Source organism: Ochotona princeps, chromosome 12 (assembly GCF_030435755.1).
Source record: "Ochotona princeps isolate mOchPri1 chromosome 12, mOchPri1.hap1, whole genome shotgun sequence".
Lineage (NCBI taxonomy): Eukaryota > Metazoa > Chordata > Mammalia > Lagomorpha > Ochotonidae > Ochotona > Ochotona princeps.
This window is the reverse complement of record NC_080843.1, coordinates 58,460,371-58,480,634: the sequence shown is the minus strand read 5'-3', so window position 1 is coordinate 58,480,634 and position 20,264 is coordinate 58,460,371. Positions and strand designations below refer to the sequence as shown.

Genomic DNA, 20,264 nt, shown 5'->3' with positions numbered 1-20,264 from the left:
TGCATTTTAGTAATACTTTTTCTCCTCTATAAGTATTATGTGGGTATATGTATTAGAAAAGCTTTTATACTGTAATTTCATTGTTAAAAAATTTATCTTGCCTTGTTTGTTAAATGACCTTTGCTTTCATAGTAACTCGTGTGATCCATAATTGTAAAATGTGAGGATTATAAAATAACCTTTTATTCTAAAGAAAATACACTGTAAGAATTTAGTTTAAAATGTTAGTGTAATAATTTAAAGCTTAGGGCCTGGCAAGGTACCTTAGTGGCTAAAGTCCTAGCCTTGCATGTGCCAGGATCCCATATGGGTGCCGCTTTCCATCCAGCTCCCTGCTTGTGGCCTGGGAAAGCAGTCGGAGATGTCCCAAAGCCTTGGGACCCTGCACCCATGTGGGAGACCCGAAAGAGGCTCCAGGCTCCTGGCTTCAGATCTGTGCAGCTCTGGCTGTTGCGGCCACTTGAGGCGAGAATCAGCAGACAGAAGATCTTCCTGTCTGTGTCCTCCTCTCTGTATATCTGACTTTCCAATAAAAAATAAGTAGATCTTTAATAATAATAATAATAATGTAAGACTTAGGTTCTAGAACCCAGTTTCTTGACACACTCCCCCCCCCCCCCGCCGCTGTCCCCCCACTCCCCTTAAATCAGCATTCTTTTCTCTACCTGAGCAGATGTGACCCAATGTCCTTAGGTTTCTTTGCCTAAACTTTAGTGACTCTCAAAGCTGTGTCTGCAGCCTTACCTGTTCTTAAAACCCTGCGCTTGTTCACTCGCGCACTTGAAGCAGCTCTCCCTGGATTGCTGAAAGGCGCCTCAACACTCCCGCAGCCGGTGTCGAACGCCCGATTCCATCTGTGCTGCAGAGTTGCTCCTCCTGTTGTCTCTCCTTTCACTAGTAACAACCAGTGCTGTTCTGCCAGTTAGTCAAAAACATGCAGCTTTTACTCTATTTCCTCATATTCTGTGTCCAGCCTGTTAATAAGTTGTATATAAGCTCTATCATAAAAATGTCAACATTTTCTCATGTCTGCCACCCTTATCCACTTTCAGAGTTTCAAGCTGATCTCTGCTTTTGCCGTTGGCCCATCTCCAACCAGAATTGCCTTTCTGGCCCAAGGGTCACATCGTGTTGCTTGGCTGTTTTGTCTATTAATTTACTTTTGATATTAGTTAATATTGTTTATGTAGTTGAGAAGGAAGTATACTCAAAGTGGACCACTGATCAGGGTGGGGAGGGCCAAGGAATGGAGGAGAGTGGATAGGACAGCTGCTTCCAATTTTTTTCTTCCTGTATCAGGGGGAAGCGGGGAGAGAAGTGGAGAGGGCCGCTCCCATGGCCTAACCGCATCAGTACGAAGGACATGGGATGGCCACTTGAAGTCATTCTAGAATCCCCAGTGTGGGATTTGATATTTTTGAGATGTTGCTGATTTTGTCACTCCAAGGCTGAGGAAATCGTTCCAAGGTCCTGTACTGTAATATTTTGCTTCTGGGTGATATCATTTAACTTATTTTTCTGTTTTCTGTTAGGTGGTGTAATAATTATTGTTAATGATAGCAAATCATTTTCTTTCTCTGTTGGGTAAAATTACATGTATGGATTTTTATTGATGAAGTGTATACATAAAATGTAAAGAGTATACTCCTTTGCAAAAAAGAAAACATTGATTTTCATGTCAAATAATTCCATATTTGGAATTATTATTCAAACTGTTTCCCTTGGGTTTATTTTTTGTGTTTTGTCTTTATAGATCTCAGCTGATTGATCTTTGAGTACTTCTCTTTTTTTGGCACAGTTATTTATTTTCTAGGATGTTCTTATGATTTTCCTCCTCCAGTACTAGACTAGCCATCCTACCAAGGATTCTTTCAGTAACTAATAGATTTTAGAAAAAGATTTGGGTGATAGGCATATTGTTGCTGCTGCTGCTATTACTGTTTGGTTTTTATGCTGAAAATTCTTTTTCCGTAATAACATTAAGATATTTACTTGTTTGCTTAATCCTGCAGCCATCGTTCTAGAACTCTTTAAATGTCAGAGCTTCTTTATACTCTGAACAATCATTCTTTTCAAGATTTACATATGTATTTTAAGGTTAGAGTTAAAGAGAGAGGAAAAGAGAGGGAGGTCTTCCATGTACTGGTTCACTCCCCAGGTAGCTGAAATGGCCACGGCTGAGCCAGGCTGAAGCCAGGAGCCAGGAGCTTCATTCAGGTCTCTCATGTAGGAGGCAGGGCCCCAAACACTTGGGCTGCCTTGCACTGCTTTTCCAGGTAGTTATCAAGGACCTGGAGCAGAGGTAGCATACTCAGGTCACAAACCAGTGATCCTATGGAGTGTTGACGTCACAGCACAACACTGACCCTAATACTCCTAAATATTATTAAAGACCTAAAAGAGCATTTACATCTAATATTACATCTGTTGCGTTTATTTTACAACTATTTATTTATAGCAATTAATATTTAAATCCCACACGTTGAGTAGATGCTATTAATCACCTTGCTGTGGTCATTGGTGATCTAATCAAAAACCTGCATGCTAGAAGCCATTCAGGTTGACAGAGCCAGTATTAGCATGCTTGCTGTAGGAGCACATATGCAGGATAGTATTAGCTTCCAAAAATTCTAATTTTCATTTAAAAACTTGGATTTTTGTCCTTGGCACAAAAAATGTTCTCTTGTTTTTCTTGTATTTCATTCATTTTTGAGAACATGCTACTTAACGCCTATCTGCAAAACTGTAGTTTGTTAGCTGTTCTTTCAGTAAAAGTAGAATTCCTGGGGCTAGCGCAGTAGTTTTGCAGCTAAGATCCTCTTACATGCGCCAGAATCCCATATGGGTGTTAGTTCTAATCCCGGCAGCCCCGCTTTCCATCCAGCTCCCTGCTTGTGGCCTGGGAAAGCAGTTGAGGACGGCCCAAAGCCTTGGGACCCTGCATCCGTGTGGGAGACCGGAAGAGCTCCTGGCTCCTGGTTTCAGATCAGCTCAGCTCCAGCCATTGTGCTCACTTGGGGAGTGAATCATCGGACGGAAGATCCTCCTCTCTGTCTCTCCTCCTCTCTGTATATCTGACTTTCCAGTAAAAATAAATAAATATTTTTAAAATAAAAGTAGGATTCCGTCTGTTAGTGAACACAGCCGAATCATCTGGGTCCATTTTCTTGAGTCTTGCAGTGGTCAGGTGGGAGGCACGAGGGGCAAGCACTGCAGCTCACCCTGCTGGGGAGCACAGACAGCGTCTCACTGTCAGCCCTAGCAGGACTCCAGACATCACTCTGTGAGAATTACTGTAATGTAACATACACACAGTAGGTTCAAGTTTACATTAGTAACTGTTAACGGTAAAATGCAAGGGGGATGTAAGAATTCTGCAGTTCTTAGAGTGTTGCTCAGAATTATTCAGCTTGTTGTGTTTACCAATTTAATCATTAGGTTAGATCTATTTGTTTTCAGTTTTAGGGTTTGCTTTTCCATGTTAATTTTGTAGTTGAATAAACAAAGCATTTCATTGTTCAGATTATGGAAGGATATACTTGGGGAAAAGTCTGCATTCCACCCGTCTCCTTCATTACTGTTCACTACCTCCGTCACGTCTTGCTCACGACGAGTAGCCAAGTTTGGTGGATTTGCTTATCCTTTTCTAATTTCTTTTAAAAAATGTAAATAAGTCCATAATTGAGTATATTTTTATAACTGTATTACATGAAAGATCTAGTGTTTGCACCATTTTGCATCTTGTTTTGTTTCTTGTTAACTGAATGTCTGGAAATTACTTCTTAATATTCATTAAGGAGTATATAGACCATCTTCATTGTTTTTTATGATTATACAGTACTTGGTCCATGTTGCTGGCTGTATCAGTACATTCTAGTACTCAACCATGTTTCTATTAATGGGAATAATTGAAGATTTAAAGGATGCAACTATATAATGAGAATGAATAATGCCTTATTTCTTTTATATGTTTGTAGTTCTTTTATATATAGTCTTTGAATTGTCAATCGTTTCTTTTATCATTTGCTAAGCATCTTTTTTTAAAAGATTTATTTTGGGCCCGGCGGCAGTCGAGGACGGCCCAAAGCTTTGGGACCCTGCACCCGCATGGGAGACCCGGAAGAGGTTCCTGGTTCCCGGCTTCAGATCGGCGCAGAACCGGCCATTGCGGCTCACTTGGGGAGTGAATCATAGGACGGAAGATCTTCCTCTCTGTCTCTCCTCCTCTCTGTATATCCGACTTTATAATAAAAATAAATAAATCTTTAAAAAAAAAGATTTATTTTTATTGCAAAGTCAGATATATATATATATATATATATATATATATATATATAGAGAGAGAGAGAGAGAGAGAGAGAGAGAGAGAGGAGGAGAGACAGAGAGAAAGATCTTCTGTCCTATGATTCACTCCCCAAGTGACCGCAACAGCCTGTGCTAAGCCAATCCAAAGCCAGGACCAGGAGCTCTTCTGGGTCTCCCAATGGATGCAGGCTCCCAAGGCTTTGTGCTGTGTTTAACTGCTTTCCCAGGGCACAAGCAGGGAGCTGGATGGGAAGCGGAGCTGATGGGATTAGAACCAGCGCCCATATGGGATTCTGGCATGTTCAAGGTGAGGACTTTAGCTGCTAGGCCATGGCACTGGGCCCAAGCATCTTTTTTTATGTATTGAAAATTTTAATATCTGTAATTGTCTCAAAAATCTTCTGTAAATATTCACAACATATAAGAAAATGAAAGTAAAATGTCTTACTAAACTTTTTCTAGGCGCTATAAAAGATAGAAGATTATTTAAGCATCACGTTTGTTTAGAACCAGTTACCTGTGGACCCTTTTGGTAAGACAAATTTAAACTTTTCTTCCATTGTAATACTTCGGAAAACTATAGGTTTTTAATTAGTGTATAAGCTTTTGGTGCTAATTTGCATTAAACAACATGACATGACCCTTTTTGACACCTCCATCAGGATTAAATTCTGTACTTTGGTAGTACTTTATAGTGCTCTTCATATAATTAGTTCATATTTTAGTTTCATGGCAGTTTCATAAACAAGCAGAATGTATTACAGTTTTCTGAGTGATGTACTGAGGTTTAAAAGGATTAAAGGAATACACAAGGTTAGTTAACAAAAAGGTGGCAGATACTGACTATAACTTTTCTCTGCCTTATTTCAACCCTACTAAAATTGCACACGAAAAATTTTTAACATTTAATTCCCAAGGACAGCAATCAGAAGAAGCAACAAAAGCTTGTAAGCCAAAATAAGAGTGATTTAACAAAGATGAGAAGACTAAACTTTGACATAAAGCTAGCAGAGAAGCACCCAGTTTCCCCTAAGGAACGTGAAAAAGCTTCAGATAGGCAATAATGGAAAATTTTGAGGGTAAGGTTGAAATGGGTAGGTTAACAGAATTTATGTTTAATAAACATCTCTATCATCTCCGTGATTGCAGTTATCACCCCTTACCAGAAAACCAGCTTATTCTCTGGAGAAGAGGAAGTGGAGTCAGTCTGAAATGGGGAAGGGCTAGGGTAGAGGACACCTGGCACGGTGAGGGAAGAGTACCTGAAACAGCTTCAGTGGAATTCTGTGCCAGGCAGTGGGACCCCCAAGCCCCTCTCCACACTAGGCTTTCAAATCCTGGCAGGCAAGTTCTTTAGGCAGAATACTGGAAGAGCTATAAGAAAGACCTAGAAAGTACTCACATGAAAGCAGAGCCAGCAGTTGACAAAACCTGCCAGCACACACCAGTTAGCTGTTTAGTGCCTCGCTTGATGAGAATAATCAAGAGTCACCACTGTTCACTGCAGGAACATTCTCATGGAAGACTAGCCAACGAAAACAAAAGAACTTACAGGGGAAAAAATTGTCCAAGGAGAATACTTAAAAACAAAATATCATTCCCAAGTAAGAAGTGATACTGCATCCTTAAGATAGAATAAATTGCTATAGAAAGAGCTCTTAAATTTTTTTTTTTCCAAAATATGAGGGCAAACATTAGTGGTAGAGCCAGTTAGGCTCTCTCCATAAGAGTACTGCTTCAAGTCCTGGCTGCTTTGCTTCCAGTATAACTCCCTGCAGATATGCCTGTGAGAGCAACAAGGATGGACCAAGTACTTGGGTCCTTGCCACCCATGTGGTGGGAGACTTCAGTCTCACTCACCTAGCCAATGTGGCCATTCAGAGGATGAATCAGTGAATGGGAATGACTCATTCCTAAGCTTCTTTCTCTCCCTCCCCCTCTCGCTCTGTGTTTCAAATGAGTAAAATAATTCTTAAGACTGCTAGTCTTTCCCCACAGCTACATCCTGTGCACACTTCATCCTCATGCTCGGTGTGTAGCATTGACATGGTTAATTATTCCTGCCTTCTTGACGTGTTATTGACTGGCTGCTGTAAGGCTGTTCTTGTGTTGCTGTTGTTTCTCCTGTGCTAGCTCCCCCCTGATCCTCCACTGTTCACCCCTGATCTCTCCCAGCCTTTCCTCTCCAGTGATCTCACCTGTACTCTTGACTTTATATGCCACCTGTTTACCAGTAGTAACAAAATTAATACCTCTGTTCCCTATACCACACATTCGTTCATCCTACTACCTTGACATTTTTATTTGCATGGCTAATAAACATATTTTTTATGAAGGAAAAAACTAGAACAACTGTTAGGAAAGTTGGACAGAATGAGTTTACAGAAGCAATTATACAAAATAGTCATAGGCAAGCAGGTTGTTAGCAACTTTGTTGAGAACAGTTTCCATACAGTAGTGGAAGAAGTGAGAGTCAACTGAACTAGAAATAGGGGCAGTAAAAGTAACCAGTTTATATCACCTATCGAAAAAGGTTGATCGTGCAGAGTAGACAACAGTGACCATAAGCCTGAGACAGAGATCAGGCTAAATGAGAGGGATGCCTTGAAAAGGTGCAACAGAGAAGTGGAGTAACAATGGAACAGTTCAGCTGCTGGAGGGAGCAGGTATCAGATGGAATCCAGAGTTCAGGTGAACAGGTGCGCCATCATGGGTGAGATTTGTAGATAGTTCCCTGACAAGGGAGCTAGGTGGGGAGGACTGTGATAGAAGTGCAGAGAATGCATCCTGAGAGTTCATTCTTAACAAACTCTTTCATTATGGGAACTGGGTTGTACCTACACTGGAAATCAGTATGTGAGAAACAGTTACAGCCTTGGAAAGTGTAGTACTTTTTTTTTTATCATGGAAACCATGGTGGGTGCAAATAGGGTTGCCATGTAGCAGTTAATGGTCTGCAATAAAAGACATGTTCCCAAACATGTACATGTATGGTTTACTGGTAAATAATCAAACATAAATATTTTCTCCCCATTGTAGCACAACTAAAGAATGTCAAGAAATACAGAATCCACATATCACTGCACCTGGACAAGAATTTCTGACTAAATCTCAGTTTTATGATTACTTGAATTTGAAAAAATCCTCCAGCAGCTCATCCATTTCAGAACAAACATTTTCTGAAGTTCCTACTACAGCAAATGAAAAGATGAGGCATTCAGTGGCTACAGACAAACCAACCAAAGTCTTCATCCCACCTTTTAAAGTTAAATCACATTTCCAAAAAGATGAACAGTGTGTTGGAATGGATATTCATTTGGAGGAAAATAAACAAAACCAGAAAAACATAAGTGAACATGGCTCAGATGATAGTGAAACTCAGATTGGTGCTGGCGAAACTCATGAATTTAACAAAAGCGGCTCCGATCAGGCAACAACTGTTATCTTTACAAAGTGTGAAGAAGAGCCTCTAGGTATAAAGTCTATGTGACATGTTTTTGCCTTTTAATTAGATGTTTCTCATTAAATAATGCCATGAGGGCTTTTGCCCTTTCATGGCGATTAATAATTTTAAAGCCTTTTCTGGTTTTTAAGATTTTCTAGATTACATTAAATTTATTCTAGTGGTTTATATTAAACCTAACTACCTGTAGACTTGTTTACAAGAAGTCATCAGATGCACAGTTTGGGACTGTTATTAACATATTATTTACCATGCTACTACTGGCTTTCTTCTAAGACTGAGGTAAAAGTCAGATATTGCTGTTACTCCCCATTGCTCCTGATGACCCCCCGACAGTATTTCTGTTCTTTATACAACTTTACAAATGGGGACTTTTTTCATTCCTGAAGACTTCAAAGTGCACAGTGTCCCTTTTAGTCTGCACTGATATGGGACATATCAGAGTTAATTTTATATGAGATTATGCCTATTAAATTTGTATTCAATTTCATGCTGTCTGTTTGTTCTTTAATAGATTTAATTGCAAGTTTTCAGCACGGCAGAGATATGCAAGATATGCGAATTAGAAAGAAAAAGAGGCAACGTATCTTTCCACAGCCTGGCAGTCTGTATCTTACTAAAACATCCACTCTGCCAAAAATCTCTCTGAAGACAGCAGTAGGTGGCCAAATTCCCTCTGCATATTCTCATAAACAGGTATTCTTTCGTCTATAGAACATAGTAGCTTTTATGGCATCCTGTTGTCAAGGTATTTTTAACAGTTACATTGGGAGTCCTACTTTTACTAAAGGGGTTGGATATGCATACTGCAGCATATCTGTACTCCCTCATATAGCTCATCTGTGAGAATATGTGTGTATACAGGCTTACCTATATATCTGTTTATCTTGTGTTTTGCTTGAACATTACTTTGTGTCATAGATGATGATATTTGTTGTTTTTCTTGCTTAGTCCTCACAACTACCCTGAAAAAGGTATCATCATTTTGTCCGTTATTTTGCAAGTAAAACAATGGAAGCATATAATGTTCAGTAACTGCCCCCAAATCACCTAACTGGTGAACCAAGAGCTACGGTTTCCAAGCAAGAGAAGATACTACCTGGTTTAGACACACCCGGGTAAAAAGAAACATCTTGAAAGTAGGCAAAACCTATGTGGAAATTGGAACTGTTGAGGTTATATTCCTTGAAATATGCTTTTCCTTGTTTTTTCCCTCCTGTATTTTTGAAATTGGAAGGTTTCAGAAAGCACTAGATTATTTTATAAGCCCACAGTGCCTTCCTTTTGCAGATTCAGCAGAAGGCAAACATACAGGAAAATGGAAAAACTATGGTAGATTCTTGAATGGTTAAGTCACTTTTATAGTGCATTACAATTCTATTGTAAGTCATATTTCTTCATGGTAAATATTTTAGTGTCTAAGTGGAAAGTATGTGACAGATTCTGTTTTGATTTGTTGTATTTTTATTCTATGAAAACTTTATTTTGTTTGACTTTTTCATTACCAAAAGTTTTTATGTCACTTATTTGGCACAGCTGTATATGTATGGCGTTTCTAAACACTGCATAAAAATCAACAGCAGAAATGCGGAGTCTTTTCAGTTTCACATTCAGGATTATTTTGGTAAGGAAGACTTACAGGCTGGAACGGGGATACATTTGGCTGATGGTGGATGGCTTGTTCCCTCCAATGATGGAAAGGCTGGAAAAGAAGAATTTTACAGGTACTTCATACAAATGATTTTGTGTGAACTTTTATGTATACCATCGTTCTATCTCCTTCATAATTACCTACTTTCCCTCTTTCCTTACACTTGAAATCTGTTCTTTCATTATATATTTTAGTAAATATAAAACAAACACTAAAAATTAAGAACTTAAATGTAATACTAAACATTACTAGAAAATCCCAATATAACATTAACAATTTAGAAACCACACAATTTTTATTTAGAATTTTTGCTGTCAAGGATGGATTAACAAGAAATGGGAAAACTGGGCCCGGGACAGTGGCTCACCCAAATGGGAGACCCAGGAAAAATTTCCTGACTCTTAGCCTCAGATAGACCCAGCTCTGGCTGTCGCAACCATTTGAAAAGTGAACCAGCAAATAAAAAAATCTCTCTTCCTCTCTCTCTCTAACTCAAGTTAAATAAATGAATTTCTTGTTTTTTAAATTTGTCTTAGCACTAACTTTTCCAGAAATGAGAAGACCAAAAATAGAAGAAAAATTGATTATTCGGTTATGGACATTAGAAGCTTGAGACAGGAGAGTAAGGCATCCTAGGAGAATGGTTAGGTAGGCAGTTGGACATGCAAATATGGAGTTCATTAGTTAAATATGGACCAAAAAATGATTTTGCAGCTAGCTGCTTGATAGGAAGTAAAGCAGCAAATGAAGACCTCTCTTACTGTGTGTGTAATTCTCTTTCAAATAAATAAAATAGGATTTTTTTTTTAAAAGCAGTGGAAAGAGGAGGTAGAATTATGGAAAAATAAGAAAAAGAAACATTTTGAGAGACTCATCAAGACTAGGAATGGCATTCTTTTTTTTTTTTCCTTAAGATGCATTTATTTATTTGAAAGTCAAAGTTACAGAGGAAGGCAAGAGACAGATTGGCAATCTTCCATCCTCTGATTCATTCTCCCAATGGCTGCAGCAGCCAGGGATGGGCCAGGTTGAAGCCAGGAGTCAGTAGCCTCATCATCGTCTTCCACGTGAGTGGCAGGGGTCCAAGGACTTGGGCCGTCTTCTGCTTTTTCCAGATCACCAGTAGGATTGGAAGCGGAGCAGCCAGGACATGGAACCGGTGCCATAGGAGGCGCCAGTGAAGTGAAGAATCTAATTTTGCTAGGAACTGTATTTGAGTTGAAGTCATTGCGTTCACTGTTTCATTAGTGGAATTTTCATTAGTGTGCTACTTTGATACATGCTTGATAATTTTGTTATTATTTCTTAAGTGATTTGTTGTAAGAACCTAGTGAATGATCTTTCAAAATGTAGTCTTGTTACGTTTGAGTTGTGAAATTCAGTATTATCCTGTGACTTTCATCATGCTGTCTCACCTTGATTTCCTCAGAGCTCTGTGTGATACACCTGGTGTGGATCCAAAGCTTATTTCCCAAGAATGGGTCTACAATCACTACAGGTGGATTATATGGAAATTTGCAGCTATGGAATTTGCTTTTCCTAAGGAATTTGCTAATAGATGCTTAAACCCAGAGCGAGTGCTTCTTCAACTAAAATATAGGCAAGTTTAACGTGTTCTGTTAAGCTATTATATGCTGCAGCTTGATTCAGGCTTCTGTGCAGTTTGTGAGTTCTGTGTCAAAGATGCTAATTAAAAAAATCTTTTAAAAACGATGCATGAGTCAGTTGTTGATGACAATTTTCTATCCTTCCACCGTTCATGGTGTACAGCGTAATCCTCTTGTCATCCTCGAGCCTGACCTTAAGAGAGATTGCTCATTCGTGTGTCTCTTCCTTCCTTCCTTCCCTCACTGCCTGACTTCTTAGGTTATGGAAAGAATATGAATTACTAATATGGTCTACTCATAGGAGATTGCTAATATAACACTTACATTTTTCTTCTTCATTCACATTAAAACAATATAAAACTTAATATACTGCTTGCTACAAGATTTTACTTTCACAATAGTTCATTAATAAATTTTTATTTCCAATTATTCAATGACTTTTACAATGAAATCTGAAGTCTTGATTCCTAAATTATGTATTTTCTTTTCATTTCAGATATGATATGGAAATTGATAGAAGCAAACGATCTGCTATAAAAAAGATACTAGAAAGAGATGATACACCTGCAAAAACACTTATTCTCTGTGTTTCTGACATAGTTTCATCAAACACAGATTTATCTGAAACTTGCAGCCGTAAAGCCAGTGATGTGGACACCAACAAAGTGGCCATCATTGAACTCACGGATGGATGGTATCCTGTGAAAGCCCAGTTAGATCGTCCCCTCTTTGCCCTCTTGAAGAACGGGAGACTCTTTGTAGGTCAGAAAATCATCGTTCACGGAGCAGAGCTGGTGGGTCCCCCTGAGGCCTGCACACCACTTGAAGCCCCAGAATCTCTTATGTTAAAGGTAAATTGAATTTATGAATACTCTTGATAAAACTCAGCCACTGATTCAGTTAAACTGTAGAGAAGTTTTACATTAAAATTTTTGAATTTACTCGGGTAAGTAAGGATGCTTTATTTATCAAAAAAATACACTGATCGTTTTAGTGTAACAGGCAGATTTTCAGTTTGTGCTGTTTTAGGGAAAGGCAGAGATCATTTTCAAGGTAAAATAACGCAGCCTCAGTTACGGAGCAGGAGTAAATTTGTACCAGGTACACAGTTTTCGATCTGTCTCTTGCTGCCATCCTACATCCTGATTCACCTGGCTGCAACCAACACCTAATTATCTGACTGGATGCTTGTTCCATAGTGATTTAGAAAACTGAGTTTGAGTGCTTCTCAAATATGCAATAATAAACCCTTCATCTCTATAGATTTTAAACTGTGAGATAGGATTGTGTCATGTTAAATAACCCACAGCATTGCTATCAGGAGTTACTGATAACATTACATTTAGATTAACTTAAGGCGTCATCTTGTGGAGGATTTACACCTGTTGTATCCTGGATCTCGTAGTTGAATGTGTTTCATCAATGAAACATTTGTAAAGTTCAACGGATGTTTGTATGGCATTGATTCCACAGTGAGGTGCTTTTTGCTGAAAACACGCCCTCAGGTGGAAGTGAGCTTTTGCTTTATGTTGCTTAGACTATCAGGTGCATGGTGGCTTTCATGTCCTAGTTTGTTGTATTTTTTCCAAATGAGTGCATGGGCATAAGTTGGAAACAGTAAAAAAAAGTAAAACAGGGCTTATGAGTAAAAGCAAATAGTTATAGGCACACTCCTACCCAACCCCCACTCATGCTCCGGTGAGACAGCCATTTCCAGTCCCTTTGGCTATTTTGCTTATATTGTCTAATTTTTCACTTTAGTTTAGACATTAACTGCTAAACTGTGCTGTGCGAGATGAGGATTTAAGTCGCTTATGCCGAGGATGCTGCCCACTCCTCCCTCATCTTCTCTGTGCTAATACAACATCATTTTTAGTGAAATCTGTATTCAGTGTTTACATTATGATCACTATGAAAAATTGTCATTTGGACCTTTAAAAGATAATATAGGTACTGTTATCGTAGTATTTTCTTTACAACTTAGGGCTCCTCCGTCGATGTCACTTCTTGTTGGGGAGCCCCTGGACCTCTCCATACCCCTGCTCCATCTTTGCTACCTGCAGCACCACTCTCATCCTCAGCCCTTTGCTGTATTAGAACCCCAGTCTCCAAGATCCCAGGTTGTCTTCCTAGACTTTGTCCCTGACTGTAAGGAAATGCAGCTCTTAGAGGCTTCTTGAGAAAGGGAGCCTCCTGCTTTTTGAAATCTCACTGTGAAGTTGGCTGAATATAGAACTGAAGGTCAATGATACATTTAACTTACAGCAAAAGCCAGTGCTGTTTTCAATCTGTTCTTCAGTGTGTGGTCACTTAGGAAAAGTTGTTCATATTGTTTTTAGTGTTCTTCCACTGTACAACAAAGTACCTTGGTATTTTTGTTTTTTTCAGTTACACCAGGGACTCACAGCACTCAGTTCAGAAGCACATCCCCTTCGCTGAGTTCTGGAAGTTGAAGTGATCCTTTGAGAATGTCTGCTGGCTGTGACTTAAAGCCCCAAAGTCTTATATTAACTGTACTAAAAGAGCAGAAATTAACCTAAAGCACTATGGGGTTTAGAGGTGGGATCCTCGGCAGGTGGTTAGGTCATTAAACGGGAAGCCGTATGATGGCGTCCTGCTGTCTGTAATGGTGTCTTATAACAGTAGGTGGCAAGTGACCACACATGTATACATGAAAATACACACTTTCATCATAGTGCAGCATGGAGTGTCCTCTCCAGCGTCCGTGTTTATGTTATCTGGCCGTTTTAGCTTCAGTTCCATCAGCTTAATGAAACCTCATTTCTTGCCTCAGATATTTCAGTATATTTCAGTATATTTCAGTATAACACAAAGCTAATACACCTCCCTTCCATGTTTTCTAGAACTTGTAATGTTTGAAGAGTAAGCCATATAGATTGTTTTCTCTGATTTTCTCATCTTCTATTTTCTATTTCATTGTCTTTTTTTATTGATTACATTGCATTATGTGACACAGTTTTATAGGCACTGGGTTTCCCCACCCTACCTCTCCCCCCACCATGGTGGATTCCTCCACCTTGTTGCATTACCACAGTTCAAATTTGGTTGAGATTCTTTCGTTGCAAGCATCTACCAAGCATAAAGTCCAGCATCTTATTGTCCAGATAAATTCAATGGTTTCTTGGAGAGACCATCTCTGGTCTGAAGGTAGAGCCGGCAGAGTATCATCCCGATCAATTAAAAGCCCCGACATTACATCAGTAACAATTTATAATTGACATGGTATTGAGTAACCAATATGTTAAAAGAGAAAAAAAAAAAAGAATGCAGGTTCTGAACCACATCCTGTGACTTCTACATTGACATTTCAATTATTAGTTTATATACAACCGGGTTCTACACACCTTAAATATTTCATTGTCTTTTTCCCCCCTACTCTGTATCATTGATTTTTTTCTCTGTTAATCTTTGAAGTGAATTTGTGCATTCTAGCATAATTTTCTACCTTTTTGTTTGTTTGGGTAGGGGAAGAATGTTAACATTGTAATTCCTTTAGAAGTAAATCACATTTTATAAACTAAGAAACAAATTCAACCCCAGATTGTTTAGCCGTCTGAGGATGCAGACTGAGTCTTGCAATCTTTAGCAATAAGGCTGTCAAGTCTAAATAATAACCATGTATCTGTTTGTGTATTAGGACAACCAAAGCCCACTGCTTAGAGTCTTGATACACAGAGCATCCTCATCTGTCACAGATAGGATGATCCAAGTTACAGGCTGGCTGACATTTGGAACCAGGTCAGAACCTTCCAAGGACTGGTAAACAGAGGAAGTGTTTACATTCTGAAAACCTATTCTGTGGTATAAAAATCCTAGTTACTGTCATTTAAAAAAATCAAGTAAAAGATATTACAGATGGACCCACACTGGTATTTGATATTACCAAGGTCTTCCACAACAGCAGGCAGTGAGAAGTATAGGGGATGTGATATTCAGATTCTTTTTAAGATGTTTTATTTTTATTTGAAAAGCAGAGTTATATAGGAGAAACAGAGATCTTCCATCTACTGGTACACTCCACACATGGCCTCAACAGCCAGAGCTGAGCTGATCCAAAGTTGGAAGCCAGGAGCTTATTCCAAGTATCCCACATGGGTCCAGGGACCCAAGGACCCAAACCTCCTCTACTGCTACACTTGTTCTCTGCTTTCCCAGGCCATAAGCAGCGAGCTGGATCAGAATGGAGAACCCAGGACACAAACCGGTATCTCATATGGGATATTGGCACTTGCAAGTGGAAGATTAGCATACTATTTAGATATTTTTAAAATAAACCACTTATTAATAAGAAATTAGATGTATTGTGTTCTTCCGTTTGTTTCAGGAACAAATAGCAATGAAGACTATTTAAAAGAAATGCTGAACTCTAAACAGGGTGATGGCAGCGACACTTAACACTGTAGAACATTTCACTTTCCTAGTTAACATTGCTGTTCTTCATTATACCTAGTGGTGTGGAGAAACTTCTCAGGAGCTTTTGCCCAGGACAGGAGATGAAAAACATAGCATGTCCTAACTAATTGTAAGCTCAGTTACCATTTTCAGATTAGACTTAGAGAATTCAACCATATTGCATCTTCAGAATGCAGAATTCCTTAGCTTTTAGCCATGGTTTCTGTTCAGAATCCTAGAACTGCGCATAGTCCCTCCATCACCACTTAGGACTAAGGTGAATTCTTGTCGCTGAAGGCTCAGCTCTCATCCTGAGAGTAGCCCAGGTAGCGTCTGGATGATAGTAGGGGATACACTGGAGAGCCGATGACCCCAAAGATCCCAGTCTTCCTCCACTTTTCTCAGTTCTCCTGACAGCGAAAAGCAGCCTGTGATCATTATGCAGGTGCTAATCAAAACGACACAGTACCAAGCGCACTAACTTTGTAGCGAATCTGAGGAGGATGTTTCTTAAGCTGAAGGTAAATGTAGCCTTTGTCTGTACTAAGGAGCTTTGAGTGTTTGCCTTGAGCCGGGAGATTCCAATAGCAGGCTGATACGGTGACGCACTGGCACAGCTGCAGTCGGCGGGCTGGGCACGGCCGCCCATGTGCAGGGAGCTCACTCAACATTCAGCCCAAGTTTCAATTTCACAAGGTCTTTATGGTTCCCCTGTTTTGTTGTTCATTACCTCCAGACCTTGTTTCACAGGTACACCTTGCTGAAATTGCTGATTAATGTTTTAATTTCTTCCACTTCCTGCCATTTTTTTTCCTCCGAGGACCTTTCTGTTATTGCTGATTTTCTTTTTCTAGAGAGGAGGACCCCTGACCTGACTAGACACTGTGCATGTAGGCTCATCGGATGACAGGGCGATAGCAGGGGGGCACTGCTTTTTCTGTTAGTCCCTCGAGTGTCCTAACTGTTCTGAGAGCTGAGCAGAGTGAGTGAAATGATGGAAACTGGTTTCCAGCCCAAGGATTTTTATTTCTGCTTAGTTTTCAATGCAGCATTTTACTCTCTTCCTCACTGTCTCTGCCCAGGGTTCCGGAGTCTGGTTCTGCCTCTCCAGAAAGCAAAGTTTCAGGGTTTTGTTTTTGTTTTTGTTTTTCTGTGGGAGAGACAGCCACCTGAAACCTGAACTAGGAGAAGAAATAGAACATCTGAACTTCACATGCACAGAATTTCAGACACTCATTTTTTGCTCTACATTATACTCCTGCCTTCGGACCTGTTTGTCTAGTTCCTGAGTGTTTGATTTTAATTATTTGGTCTCGTATTGACTCCTTAGAACACATGTAAGTGGCTGAGTAACCTGTGTTAAGTAATGTGACTTCTTGGACACAAAGTGTTTTTTTTTCCCAGTTTTATGACTTAAAAAAATTGGGTTATATCTTCTTTTTTCTAAGATTCTTTTATTTTTATGGGGAAGTCAGATTTACAGAGAGGAGGAGAGACAGAGAGTAAAATCTTCTATCTACTGATTCACTTCCTAAGTGGCTGCAAAAGCCTGATCTGAGCCACTCCAGAGCCAGGAGCCAGGAGCTTCTTCCAGGTCTCCCACATGGGTTCAGGGTCCCAAGGCTTTGGGCCGTCCTCAGCTGCTTTCCCAGGCCACAAGCAGGGAGCTGGATGGGAAGTGGAGCCACTGGGAATAGAACCGGCGCCCGTATAGGATCCCAGAATGTACAAGGCAACGACCTTAGCCACTAGGCTATTGCACTGTGCCCAAAATTGGGTTATATCTTGGGAACATTGTGAAGACCAAATGTCAGTCTGTTTAAGCAGTTACTAGCATGCTGGTAAGCACCGTGACTCCTCTGAATGCGAGCCTCACTGTTAGCCATCATCCTTCTCAGGCTGCTTCCGCTGTTTGTCCAGCAGATTTTTAGTTTCCAAAACTTTGGTGACTTCTCATGTTCTGTTCTCCCTCTACTCCTGCTTCTCCTTATGACCTTTCTGAGAAAATGTGGCTAAGTAAGCATATTGTAACCCATCATGTTTAAATTAAAGTGCCTTCTATGTTTTTTCCAATAAGTGCTTAACACTAAACCTTTTTAAGATGACATGTTTTGAAAGCATTTTCGTACAGTTTTCCTGTTTATTCACATTCTTGTTTATTTTTATGAGACATTTGGAAGTAAATATTTCAAAAATAGACCTAAATAAAATAAAAGTACTCATCAGAATTATAGTAGAATTGGGTATAAACTTAGCTTCTAAATTGATTTCTTCATTACTTTGTGCAGATTTCTGCAAACAGTACTCGGCCTGCGAGCTGGCACACAAAGCTGGGATTCTTTCGCGACCCTCGGCCGTTTCCTCTGCCTTTGTCGTCACTGTTCAGTGACGGAGGAAGTGTTGCTTGTGTCGATGTGGTTATTCAGCGGACATACCCTGTCCAGGTATGATTGTTGAAATTCACTACAAACCTCTGTATTTTTGAATGGGATTTTTGATAGAACGAGTTTGAATCGATTTTTGATAAAATGCCTGATTTCTCAGTGGATGGAGAAGACATCTTCCGGACTGTACGTGTTTCGCAGTGAGAGAGAGGAAGAAAAGGAGGCAGCTAAATATGCAGAGGTCCAACAAAAGAAAATGGAAGCCTTGCTCACTAAAATTCAAGCAGAATTTGAAGAGCATGAAGGTAAAATAAGCTATTTTGTTGTATCAGAAAAAAGTGTGAGAGGCTTCTAATTTAACATTTTTGTTAGAGGAAAATCTTTTATTTTTAGTAAAAATTAAGGTATCTTTCTGATTCAGAATCTGAATTTTCCTGATTTTTAAAAATTCTTTTTACACAGATAAACATTGAACTAACTTCACGTTTTCATGTCTTTATTGAACACGTTGAGCCTTCAGATACCATTTTTTTTTTGTCTTAGGCAATAAAGAATTACATGCTTAGACAGAAGTCCTGAGTGAACTCTCTCCTTGTACTGTTGTATTGGGGCTTCTCTATCCCTTTAGAACTGATGTTTGTGTAATAATTGAATACATAGATATTTATACATCATGTTTATTGATCCCCTGTCTCCTTTCTTGGTATCTGAAGAACAGCAACAACGGCGAGAATGATCATCTTTTCCCCTGACACATGTCGTGTTCTTTTTATTCTTACATTTTTGTCATTATCCTGCTAGTTGTCATGTTATTGTACCTTGTACTAGAACCTATAGCCTGTGGTATCAAATTCAATAAGTGAATGCTTTAAAGGACGTAAGTTTTGCTTTCTCTAATCTACCTTTTTTGTTACTGCAGAATTTGTGTTCCAGTATTTCCCCAGAATTTGCTTGTGTTACTTGATTTCATTTTCTGTTAAATCTGTCCAAAGATTGAACTTATGATATTTGCTTAAAATTATCACTTGCTCTTTTATTATCTCTGATTTCATGCATGCGAGTCATCCCTGTTATTTCTTAGTAAGTGTAAGTAAAAGTTTACTAACTTTATCTTTTCAAACAAGCCTAATGTCATTGTTCTTTTCATTTCTATTTCATTTGTCTTTGTTCTAAAGTTTATTAATCTTTTAGTATCTGTGTGAGTTTGGTCTCTTGTTTTTGAAGGCACTGGAGATGCATTATTGGGTTATTTTTTATATAATTTCCCCCTATTTTGGAGGCACTACAGATGTTAATTTTCCTGTTAATAATTGTTCCTTCCAAAATTGTTGTATCCCATAAATTTCAGTATGTTGTACTTAGATTTTCATACGTTTAAAGGAATTTTTTTTCTTTTAATTATTTATTATTTTACTTCATTAATTACATTGTATTATGTGACACAGTTACATAGGTACTTGGGTTCTCCCCACCCCTCCCCAAACCCTCCCACCATGGTGGATTCCTCTACCTTGTTGCATAACCACAGTTCAAGTTCAGTTGAGATTCCCCCATTGCAAGCGTATACCAACATAGAGTCCAGCATCTTATTGTCCAGTCAAGTTCAACGGCTTCTTAGGTATACCCTCTCTGGTCTGAAGACAGAGCCAGCAGAGTATCATCCCATTCAATTGAAAGCTCCAACATACCATCAGCAAAAATTTACATCATTATGGAGTTAATTGACAAAGTAATGAGTAACCAATATGTTAAAAGTAAATGCGAGTTCTTAACCACCTTCTGTGACCACCTCATTGACATTTCAATTTTAGTTTATACACAACATATAACATTCATAACATAACATGTTATACATAACATCATATTAAAGGAATTTTTAAATTTCTCTAGTGAGTTTTTCAGTGACCCTCTGTTTATTCTGGAGAATATTATCCAGTCTCCTCGTATTTGTACAATTTCTTTCTTTTTTTTTTTTTTTAAAGATTTATTCACTTTATTACAGCCAGATATACAGAGAGGAGGAGAGACAGAGAGGAAGATCTTCCGTCCAATGATTCACTCCCCAAGTGAGCCGCAACGGGCTGGTGCGCGCCGATCCGAAGCCAGGAACCTGGAACCTCTTCCAGGTCTCCCACGCGGGTGCAGGGTCCCAAAGCATTGGGTCGTCCTCAACTGCTTTCCCAGGCCACAAGCAGGGAGCTGGATGGGAAGTGGAGCTGCTGGGATTAGAACCGGCGCCCATATGGGATCCCGGGGCTTTCAAGGCAAGGATTTTAGCCACTAGACCACGCCGCCGGGCCCCGTATTTGTACAATTTCTAGAGGGTTGTTTTAGTTTTATTCCATTGCAATCAGAAGAAGAATGACATAATTTTTTTTTAACTTGTTGAGAATTATTTTGTCTGTGATCTGTGCTAGACAATATTCCATGTGTTAATGAAA

The 20,264-nt window shown here is 39.2% G+C and overlaps 1 protein-coding gene across 1 annotated transcript in view; it reads left to right on the top strand.

Moving 5' to 3' along the window:
- Positions 1-20,264, top strand: part of BRCA2 (BRCA2 DNA repair associated) — a 60,019-nt gene that overhangs the window by 26,545 nt on the left and 13,210 nt on the right. Inside the window, exons 13-20 of the mRNA XM_058670547.1 lie at positions 4,768-4,837; positions 7,345-7,778; positions 8,283-8,464; positions 9,305-9,492; positions 10,849-11,019; positions 11,523-11,877; positions 17,728-17,883; positions 17,984-18,128. Coding sequence (XP_058526530.1) covers positions 4,768-4,837; positions 7,345-7,778; positions 8,283-8,464; positions 9,305-9,492; positions 10,849-11,019; positions 11,523-11,877; positions 17,728-17,883; positions 17,984-18,128 — 1,701 coding nt within the window. The remainder of the gene's footprint in view (positions 1-4,767; positions 4,838-7,344; positions 7,779-8,282; positions 8,465-9,304; positions 9,493-10,848; positions 11,020-11,522; positions 11,878-17,727; positions 17,884-17,983; positions 18,129-20,264) is intronic.